Source organism: Accipiter gentilis, chromosome 33 (genome assembly GCF_929443795.1).
Source record: "Accipiter gentilis chromosome 33, bAccGen1.1, whole genome shotgun sequence".
Classification (NCBI taxonomy): Eukaryota; Metazoa; Chordata; class Aves; order Accipitriformes; family Accipitridae; genus Astur; species Astur gentilis.
In genome coordinates this window covers 9,055,866-9,067,484 of record NC_064912.1, presented here as the reverse complement: position 1 = coordinate 9,067,484, position 11,619 = coordinate 9,055,866, and the positions used below count along the sequence as shown (strand labels likewise).

Sequence of the window (11,619 nt, the reverse complement as noted above, 5' to 3'; positions counted from 1 at the left end):
CCAGGAGCCCGCGGCGCGGCTGTGCGGGGTTGAGGCCGCCCGGCGCCCTCGCTTCGTTCCCCCCCCCACCTCCCGCCCGGGCACCCAGGCCGGCGCGCGCTGGCCGTTGCGCCCTTCAGCGCGGCGCGCGCGAAGGGGAGGGGACGAGGAGGCGCTCCCGCGCTTTTGGAGACGCACCTGTGGGGAGCGCCCGCCTGGGCGGGAAGTCTCTTATGTAAGGGATGGCGGGGAGCGGGGCCGGCCGGGCGGCGGGGCTGAGGGGGCTGAGGTGGGGGCCGGCTCCGCGGCGGGCCTGACGGGAGGGCGAAAAGCCCCACGGAGGGGCTGCTCAGGAGGGAGAGGCCGCCGGTCCTTCAGAGGGGCTGGGGGGGGGAGGGGGCTTCGCAGAGGGGTGCTCGGGGGCGGGGGCAGGCCGGCGGGCAGCCGCCCGCGGGCTCCTCGGAGGACGGGCTGGGGTCGCCGCACTGCCTCGCCCTCGCTCTCATCCGCACGCTGCCCGCCGAGGCGGATTTCCCCGTTGGCGGCAGCCCTTCCCCGCCGGCTGGATGCCGCGGCGAGTCCGTCCAGCCGCCCGCGCTCTGCCCCGGCAGCCGTCGCCTCCCGCGGGCTCGCCCGGCTGCGGGCGGGGCTCGGCGGGCGCCGTGGCCGGCTGAGGGAGTTGCGCGAGAGACCGCGCCGGGCTCCGCGGGGGAGCGGAAGGTGGGTGCCCCCGGCGCCTGCACGCCGGCGCCAGGCGGCGCGGGGAGGCTCCTCGCTCGCCCTCTCTCCTCCTTCCCGCCCCTGCAGCGCCCTCGCCTCAGCCCTCCCGCCTCGTGGCCCCCTCCACGCCCCTCTCGCCAGCCCCGTCTCCCCAGCCCGCCGCGCAGCGCGGTGCCCCGCACTCCCGCCGCCACCTCCACCCCTCGGTACTCCTCCTCCTCCTCCTCCTCCTCCCCCGCGCTCCCTCTCCCGCGCACTCCACAAGTGCTGCGCGCTCGCTCCTCCGGAGCGGAGCGGAGCGGCGACGGGCTGCGGACGCTGCCCGGGGGGCGGCGGCGGCCCCCGCCCGGCCCGGCCCTGCCCGGCTCGGCCCGGCCCGGCCCGCGTGGGGCTGTCCGTGGTGCTGAAGGCGAGCGCGGGCTGAGAGGACTCCCGGCCCCTGACGGAGCCCCTTTATGTTCAGCTCCTGGCGCAGCGCAGCATCCAGCAGCTCGAGCGGCGGCGGCGGCGGCAGCGGCAGCGGCAGCAGCAGCATCGTGGAGACGGGGCTGGGAGGCAGAATGGAGGGCTTTACTCGGCTGCTCTTCGGCTACTTGGTGGCGGACCTTCTCACACTGGTGTGTCGGGCTCAGGAGAAAGCTGGCCAGCAGCTGGGGAGCTTCGTTGTGCTCTCAGGAGGAAACCACTCCAGCCTTGGGGAGCAGCTAGACCCCTCTGAGCCACCTCCCACCCCGGACTTCTGCAGGGGCTACTTTGACGTGATGGGGCAGTGGGACCCCCCCTTTAACTGCAGCTCGGGGGAGTTCATCTTCTGCTGCGGCACTTGTGGCTTCAGGTTTTGCTGCAAGTTCAAGAAGACAAGACTGGATCAAAGCACCTGCACAAACTACGAGACGCCGTTGTGGATGAACACTGGGAAGCCTCCTTCCCGCGTAGACGACCCTCTGCATGACCCCACCAGGGATAAAACCAACCTCATTGTCTACATCATCTGTGGGGTTGTGGCAGTCATGGTGCTGGTGGGGATCTTCACCAAACTAGGGCTGGAGAAGGCGCACAGACCCCAGCGGGAGCACATGTCCAGGTAAGGCTGAGTGCCAGGCAGCAGGGTCCCCTTCCCCCCTACCTCTCCCCCTGCCCCTAAAGAGGAGAGAGGAGCCCATGCGTTCCTGCTAAACAAACAACTCCTGCCAGGCAGGCTGCATTCCCCTGCAAGGCGACTGTGAGAGACCAACTTTGGCGAGCAGAGCTCCTGTGGTTCCCCAAGCCCAGGTTATCAAAGTACATGCATATTGAGGAAGACTAGAAATAAATGTGGAGTTTGCACAGACAGTAGTCCATTTTTATCTGCAGTGTTTGACCCTCTCCCCAACAAGATCCAGCAAGTGTTCCCAGATATACTGTGCAAGAATAGGAAAACCAAAAAAATCCTGAAAACAGCAACACTGAATTACAGAAAGCCTGATGGGTTCCCTCTTCCAACTGTTTCAAAGCTTGGAAAATGTTTTTACTTCTCAACAGAAGGATGTAAACAAATGTCATCTCACCCTCCCTCTCCAGCTGCAAAATGGTTTTGGCAGGACCTTCCCTACACCCCCAACCCTTGCAAGTGTGTGAGCTATTTGTAAAATTTCTAAGCTGTGAAAATGAGCCAGGGTGGAAGGGAAGAGGGAGACACAAAAAGGAAAAGATATTGTAGAATTTCTTAACATTTTTTTCAGTTACTGTTGAGAGGTAAAAAACTGGAATGTGAAAGTCTCGTCTCATCCATATATGCGTGTGTTATAATCTGTATCCACAGTGTAATGGCTGAGTTATATGAAAGGGAACCTCTCCCACCTAGAGTTTAGGCGTGCTGTGTACCGTCTACTCCAGATACTGGCTGCCTAGTGGTGGATAGGCAGGTGGGCAGCTCAGGACAGAGCCCAATGGCTTTAACAACATATTCCAAACCCAGATTGTCACAGCAGTTCAAAATCAAGGCATAACACATTTGTCAAGTTTGCAGTCAGTCTGATTCTTTATGCTAATCCCAGGCACATGAAAGTAAAGCAGATGGGAGAAAGGCATTAAAAAAGGCAAACAGCGCCATTAAAGAGTCTAAATAGATTCCAGCATATTGGGCAACTTTAGCAATGAAATGCAATTGAAAGGATACTTTCTACTGGACGTGCAGTGTGGCAGAAAGCTTCCTCTTGCCCTGACTGGTAATGGTGTAGTTCACAATCTTTAAAGCTTAGATGAAGAGTCATCCTTTGAAAGATAGTCCAAGAGATCAACTCAACACCTGGAGCCTTATTTTTTACTGAAGTTTCTGCATGACTTTTTGATTAACTGCTTATCCTGAGATGAACAGAGCAAGCCATAAAAATACTCCTGCAAATGCATCACCAGTTCACTAGCAATTATTTGCTATTTATAAACTGGCTGATATGGATATGCTTTTACTACCGAGGAACAAAGGACATTGCAGAAATTTTAGTCAACTTAACATTGTGTGGCAGTGATACTTCTGCAAAGATGTTTTTTGTTGAGCAATTCTTTAGGCATTTTGAATATCCTCTACTACGAAATTGAGAAAAAGAATACATGTATTCCAATTTCATATTTTAAATCTTACTCTTAAACTACAGAGCTTGTTTGGAAAAAGCTCTCCCTTGCTTCAGCCTCTTTTCTGTAATGTCTTGCAGGCAAAAAGGCAGGGCTCGTAACAGTTACAAAAACCAGGACAGAGTGAAGTTGTAGCCATCCTTGCTTATATATGGCTTAAATAGGTCCTATTTCTACTAGTAGAAATATTTGCTATCTAAAGTACAGGTGTGAAGTATTCTGAAAGGATATTCTGTCTTAGTTTATGGAAATAGAATTATAGGGGATTGGGAAATCATTCTGAAATCCTTCAGTCATGTATGCATAAAGATTAGGTTTCTGAAGTGGTTCTTAGAAAAGGTCGTCTGTTACCCTGATTACTTAACAGTGTCTGAGATCTTGTGCTTTTCTTGCCATGAAAATGTTCAAGTCAGGATTATACAGAAACTTGGAAAGTCATGATCACATGGAAAAACAGTCACCCACTCAGTACACATAATAGCTAGTCATGTTCTGCAAAAGCAGTGCTATAGCTTTTTTTTTTTTTTTTTTTTTAAAAAAAAAGAGTTCTCACACTCCTATTGCAGCTGTGGGGTGGGTTTACCATTAATCTGAAAAGGAATTAGATTTGTTAATCCCTTTGGCAATCTAAAAATCTGTTCATTGAGTAAAGAATTGGAGTAACCTCTTTGTCCTCAAATGTGTGTTTAACTAAAATATTCCATCCTAGCTCATTTTACAGTACTAATGTTCTGAAAAAAAGGCTGCAATGCTTAAGAAATAATTTATCTGTTTAAACAGTTAATAGTACCAACAATTAAAATATAATACATAGCCTACATTCATATTCACCTTCTTCTATAACACTCATCACTACAATATCAAAAAAACAAAACCAAAAAGAACACTTTGGTTTTTTTCTGTACTGAACCTTATCAATAAGCAAAAGTATAATGCACTGAGAGTGTTAGGTAGGCCAAACCCAAAGTACTAAGTGTTACTCCATTTTGGCTGGCAGCAAGAAACACACAGAGGCTGATTTGTCATCTATTTCCTTAGCTAAGATTGTCTCCTTTCCCTTTCCTAGCCAATGGCTACATGTAACACTTGAATTCTCTTCATTCCTATGAAGAAATTCACCTATGGAAGGGATAGTACTTGTCAAAAAAGACAATGCATAATGTAAACTGATCTTTTTTTTATGAGGGCTGATTTTTTTAAAAAAGTGAACAGACTACAACTAGTGTAAATTATATATTTCCATTTTTGATATACTAAAAATATGAACAGAGACCTGACACATGGGAATTAGAACATTGACTTATAAATAGGAAGCAAAACTGTGCCACACTTATTAGTTCCTTGCATTATTTCATCTTGTAGTCAGTGGATCTGCTGTTGAAGTAAGACACTGGTGTGTGTAAGAGTGGTACAATGTTAATAAAGGAAACTTCACAGGCTTGGTGAGCGTAGTTTCTATACACTTGCCTTTTGTTACATTTTGCTTACTGCTATACCAAAACAAACCAAGAACACTCCATTAATTTCACTGAATTTTCCTGAAATATTTGACAATGAAAAAGCTTCAGGGCAATGTATTTATTTAGTGAAAACAATCCATAGGAAAAAATCTCTATTGGGCAAGTCCTTTTAGGAAAAGAGAGTCAAAATTTGTCCTTTTTTAGAGAGCTTCTTAGTTCCTTTTGTTTTGAGAAAAAAGGCTAAGTGTGGCACTGTTGACATTTTCTTTCTTGTTAGATCAGTGCTTTTCAGTAAAACACTCTTACTGTTGGCATAGAACTGTAAATCTGGAAGATGAAAATGGAGAGGGGAGTACAGTATTAACTCTACATGGCATATTTCACTTTAGACATCATATGATAATGTTTTGTTTATATCATTCTCCTTGTTTTTCAATTTGTCACTTGACATTAAAAGGAAATAAAGGTTCCCTTCAGCTACAGTGTCCAAGAACTAAGCAGTAATAGTAGTAGCCAAACAGAGTAACTCTTCCTTTACCCTCCTGCTTTCTAAGAGGATAAGGGAACAAGATGGTGTATGTTATCAGATATGGCAAAGGGAATGAATGTGGCATTATTATGCCTAAAAGGACACATAATTTATCTGCCTCCTGAAGCAGACCAAGAAGCTCTGTTAGGCATAGGAGGGCAGCATGTTCTTGCTGCTTAAGACTACATCAATGGGACTTCCAGGCTCCATCAATTAAAGCGGAGAATCCTCTCTCGAAAATGAGTAGAAAAGGGAAAAGCTTTAAATCTGTTTCATGGAGGAGATTTTTCTGTAAATAAAACCACACCTTTGTCTTCTTCCCTAATCCTTGTGGAGAATGTGCAAACAAACCAAGAACTGAAAGGACAATATTTACAATCATGCTTGTACACTATAGCTCCTGGTTTTTTGAAGCAGTGCTTCTGACAGTATGTTAGCAGCCTTCCAACTACTGTGAACCATTTGAGCTCTTCTTTCTTCCTTCACAATGTGCTGATCTCATGAGTTAAGTCTTTTGTTGATCATTCAAAAGGCATGTAGCTGGGACCAAAAATAGTCTGAGTTGCCAAAATCCCAATTCCTATGTGTGAAATTATTTCCCTTATGGGTTTTGACCCAGTTTTGGAGGCAAAATATGACAAGTGACCTTTCATGAAATAACCTGTGTTTCAGCTTCTTCAAGCTTGTACCCATAAGGGAAATGCCTGGCTCCACGTGCTTTATAACACCCAAAAATAGTATTACATACCCAAGGAGAAAAATCTTATGGCAGGAGAAATGCAGAAGTTCTGTGATACTTGCATAGTTCTGGGCCATGAACTCCTATGCAGGTAACATTTCTCCACTTTGTAATACTGCAATCAGGATCAAAATACAGGACCTAATGATATCGCTACCTGATTAGAAAGGTATCTTGTATTTTGCATTTCCTTAAAAAAATCATTCAGTATAGCAAAGGTGTAGATAAAGATCCTCTATGTATATATAATTTTTCAGTGGAACCCATTCTAACAATTTCTTCAGATAACGAACAAAATCTATATGATAATATTCAGGTGAGACAAATGCATGAAGGTATTATAACAGTCTGTTGGCTTATGTGGAATTTTTCAAAGCGAATGTCTATTCAAGGATTTTGTCACATACTGGGGCACAAACCTCCCTTTATCCATTTCCTTATATGGGCAAATCCCTAAAAGAACGAAATGCAGGTACAGCATTTCCTTTGTACTTCAGTGGTACAAGCTGCTACACATTTTTAACTCTCCCTGACATCAGTGGAAGATAAGGACAAGCTCTTTGTTATATGAGCTATTCTGCCCTGAGAATATTGTACAACTTTGGCTAACACAGTATAAACATAGGTGCTGTGTTGTTAAAAATAGAACTTGATGGTGACTGGTTCCTTTTTCTTAATATAGTGGGAGTTGGACAGCTAATTTCTTAAAACCTCTTTGAAAAAAATGACCCTAAAATGGTAGAAAACTTAGCTGGCATTTTTACGGACAGGCAGTAGTTAATCTGCTATCATATGGGGTGTTACTTAAAGTCTACAGTGAACAATATTTCCCATCAGATTAAGGGCAATGAGGAAAGCATTTCTGGAAACCCGCTCTCACAAAGTTGGGAAATACTAATCCGTGTATTACGAGATCTCACAGTTTTAACTCCCACACTGAAGTTAGGAACTTTCACTTGCTTTTTCTTCCCTTCCCAGAAATGCGTCCAGCTGCCTCTGGAATTAGAATTAATATTCATGTCAATAATTTTCTTTGTATAGAGATGTATTTGCATAAATTGACTAGATACTAATTGTTTTGGTCCCCACTTATTTTAAACTATGTTTTGCAATATAATGCTTCCCTTTTGCATCATTTTCTACACACCTTTGTGAGATCTCTTCTACTGAATTTTTATTGTTCTGCTATGTAGGCCATCTCTGCTATTTCTGCTGTATAAGCATTGCTTCAAATGGGAGCATTGCTCTGATACCATTAGTCATTTAGTTACCATCTTCTGACCTTTTACAGTATCAACAGAGTATTCTGTAACATGTTGATCACAACTGTAACTAATACTTTAATAACATAATGCTAGCCATAAACACAACGAAACATCAGTATCATTCACCTGTGTACCAAAGCAACATTCCTGCAATCTGAAAGCAAGATCCAGCTCAGGATTCCTCTCTGCCTGTAACTTAAATGAAGTTACTTTTAAATATTAAAAAGTACAGTGCTTCTTGATCAAGAAATCATCATGACACAGAAGTACAGTGGAGGAGCTAGATGGCACTTGCCATGGCTCTCACCAATGAATGTGCTTATTGTTGTGTATTTATTAGTTTATAAACTAGTCTTTCTTGATGCAGTATCTGAGACACTGTATATAATTTTGCAGAAAATTAAACTAAACTGGGCGCAGTGCCCAGAAAATGCATCCATTCCCTTAAAAAAATAGCTCAAGGGGTCTATAAGTTAAAACTAGTAAAACAAAAAGGAGGCAAATAATGGTCAGTAATGCATTGATCTGAATAGAAAAGACTTTCATGGAACGCTGGAGACACTGGTAACACATACCATAGCTTTCCTTTGCTTAAGGCAACAGTTTCTGCAGGTGGGCCAATTATTTTGTACAACACAGTAATTCAGCAGGTAGCTATATGGCATATACCTAAGGGCTAATCCTGCTCCTACAGAAGTCAATGGTAAAAATCCACAGCCCGGAATCACAAACAGAGTTAGATGTTGCCATACTGAGAGTTTCAGAGCTTAAAACTTAGTCACTAACTCTGGATCCAGAGGGCTGGTACAGGTGTGTGTGCTTATCTGTATGCCTAAGAATGGACTTATATTCAGCAGGACACTTGGCAGTGAAACCAGTCCTCAGAAAATACACCAGAGCAGGATGAATCTGTCTCTCTTTCAGATATTGTTACTGCCTGCAGCTCTGCAGAAGTAGTCCATAACCAACATCAGGTTGGGCCTGGCCTAACTGTTAGGAATCCTTTTGCTTGCTCCCTCTTTGCTAGCATAAAGCTTTCATCCTATTTCTGACCTGGCTTCAAAGCAGCAAGGAGTGTTCCTGTGCAAGCTTTGCTCCATCTTAATGACTAGGGCACTCATAGAAGTTAGAAAAGACATTTTTGATCTCCCTTTCTGGATGGGAAAAGCTTAATCCCTGATCATGAAGAGTGCTATGTCTACTGGATTTCTACATTAAAATCATGTGACCTTTCAACTTTGGTGGCATTTTTGAATGAAAATGGCCAAGACCACTGTGTTGTGTGGTACACTGCAAATGCATGTGTGAGAATTTACTTTGACAGGCCCTGCTGGTAATCTAGGTCTGGAGATAACTAGTTTGTGAACCTATAGACAGGGGCTAGGTGCTGAGGTGCTCAGCTTAACCAAGATGGCAATGTTACTGAGCACATGCTATGGCAGAACTCTACAAGTCTCAACAAGCTTAAATTATGTTCCTGCAAAGCCAAGACAGCTAAAGAACTTAATGTGTTTCTGTCTATTGCTGCTAGCACACTGTCTAAGACAACCTAAAAAGAGCCTTAGGTGCGAAGTCTGACAATGAATCTGATTCTCTGGTTTTGCTGTGAATAGAGCAGGTTTCTCCAGCAGACATTATAACAGACTGCATCTCAAACTAAAAAAACCCTGGAATATATTGGTAATGCTTTATAGATTTTGCAGGTTCATTCTGATTTTGTTTGGTTTTCAGGGCTCTTGCTGATGTTATGCGACCTCAAGGTCCTTGTACAACAGATCATATGGAAAGAGATCTAAACATTGTAGTACATGTGCAGCATTATGAAAATATGGAGACGAGACCTCCTCCAAATAATTTACGTAAGTTGCATTATAACTTTGTCAATATCTGGAATGTTGGCACTAAAATGAGCATTATGAAACAAATATTGCTGGATGTCAAATGGGGATCAACAGTACATGGGTTCTTGCAAATTAGAACTATTCCTTATTTCAGAAGTAGAAATATTTAGGCTTTCCTAGTGCAAATAGTGCAACACTAAGAGAAAGCCATTTTGAATAGAAACATTAGTTGTTATATTTATTTTTAATTAGTTGTCCTGGTTGATTAATATTGGTTTTGTATCTTTGTCTCATTCTACCTGGTGTTTTTGCTCAGCTCATCAAGCTATGCCTTATTCAATGTTTTGTTATACCAAAATACAAGTATTTAAGCTTACAGCAAGATTTAACAAGATGTTTCATAGGGCTGTAGCATCCAATAAGAAAGTGGTCTGATTAGGCTGTTATATCATCTCCACTAGTAAAACAGTTAAATACTTTCCTGGTGAGCATCAAGTTGTATGTGGTTTTTACTTTCTCTTTTTTTTTTTCTCTCTAAGGGAAAGGCGAGAGGAAGATTATTATTTTAAGTTTGATATAATATTTTTATTCTGTATCTGCTATTATGTGTTTAAGTTATTGAAGGCAAGGAAAACATGCACCTTGGAGCTTCAGAGGAAATACGGTGACATTTCAAGCGGTTCTGAAGTCCTAGGAACTTATTTCTCGGTCTTGTATTAGACCACAGTACAGATCTTTCTCATGTTGATTTTAATTTTGTGATGAACAGTTCCACTGCAACTTTAATTTGGATACATATTTATGTATTTTATATTCATCCATATTTTAAATATATATACATACGTGAATATATATACATGCATACAAATTATAGATAATATACTTACAAATTCAAGTTCAATATATTTATAAAAGAAAAGGGTATCATTCAGGAAGGTTTAGATTGTTAGGCAGTGGGTGGCTTTATGCTGTGTGGTAGATCAATGTAGATGTAGATGTGTGTTTTACTGCAAATACACTTTTACTGGTATTTGGATTTTGAAACACTCAAAGTATATGCATTAGTCTTTTCCTTATCTTTCTGTAACTATAGAAAGCAGAAAATTTGCTTATATTTGGACAAAGAATGAATTTTATTTGGACTGCACTGTGCAGTTACTGTGAGATTTTACTGCTTTCTTTTGGGGGGGAGGGTATAAAAACAATGGGAGAAAGAGCAGATTCATATGCTGCACACACTCCTGATGCTTGTTTTGTGGTAGAGGCTGACTGCAATTTCTTATGTGCATCGTTACAGAGTAACAGGAGAGAATTAAAGCTGTGACCTCTAATAAAGTTACCACATATAGTGAAGTGTGACACCTAATCTGTCTGCACTGCTCTCCAGCAAAGTACTTCCACCCGGTCCTGTGCAGTTCTACACTGCAGAGGGGGAAGTACATACATACTGCAGCATTACGTCCCTAATTGTATAAAAACACACCACTTCTGCAGGGGAACTTATGCTTCTGTCTCAATCAAAGGTGCTCTAGCCCCCTGGAGCTGAGGTGGTGAACTGCTGAAGGTTTAAGGAGGATGGGAATATGCACTCTATCTCTCTTTGCTCTGTGTATTAGCTCTTTGCTGATCTCTGATCCTTCCTGTGACCGTGTTTTCAAGAAGGAAGATGCCAAATGGTGATGCAGTTAGGGTACAATCCTTATTTTCTCTTGTATGTGAAATGTTTATTCAGAATCCCAGTTAATGAAGGAACCAGAAAGTAAAGAGATTCTTACTGCATTGATTGTATCTAGATTTTTGTAATCATCACACCGAGATATTTTGCTTAAAACTCTTTGTATACTACAATATATGACATAACACAGCAGGTCTTTAAACTCATTGTTTCTTGGCTTTGAATTCAGATTTAAGCCTCGCTTTTATAAACTCTTGCATATAAATGCAACTCAGAGCCACATAGTTACTGCATCAAGGAAGAAGAAGAAAGATACATTTAATAATAGCTTAGGATCTTGGCTTATGATGGCTCTGTACCACCTCTGTCTCAGAATTTGACCCTCTGGCACAGATGGAGGAATGATATGTGAAACAGCTTTTGCACCACTGCAATTTACAACATAGAAACACTACTGCTACTTTGGAGCTATCTTAATCCATTGGGTAATGAATAGGGGCAGTCCCAAGACTGCTTCACATGCAGCTCAGGCATTCCTTCTACAGATGGAAACCTCAGAAGCAAGCAACTAAGATGGTAGCTGTTTCAGTCTTTAATCAACTTTATGGATTAAGTCAATCATTTTAGATTGTTCAATGCAGACCTTCAAGTAGTGAAATTACTCAATGCATTCTATAACTGATACTACATACATTTGCTTCATAGCAAGTAGATCATTATTCTATATTTGTTGCCATTATATTCCCTCACAAACTCATCTAACACATGACTAAGTGACCCACTAGAATTAGCCAGAATGTC

The 11,619-nt window shown here is 43.0% G+C and overlaps 1 protein-coding gene across 1 annotated transcript in view; it reads left to right on the top strand.

Annotated features, from left to right (window-relative positions):
• The first annotated feature begins 1,060 nt into the window (after nucleotides 1-1,060).
• Nucleotides 1,061-11,619, top strand: part of SHISA9 (shisa family member 9) — a 197,910-nt gene continuing 187,351 nt past the window's right edge. The window contains exons 1-2 of the mRNA XM_049835415.1: nucleotides 1,061-1,783; nucleotides 9,034-9,161. Coding sequence (XP_049691372.1) covers nucleotides 1,155-1,783; nucleotides 9,034-9,161 — 757 coding nt within the window. The 5' untranslated portion in view covers nucleotides 1,061-1,154. The remainder of the gene's footprint in view (nucleotides 1,784-9,033; nucleotides 9,162-11,619) is intronic.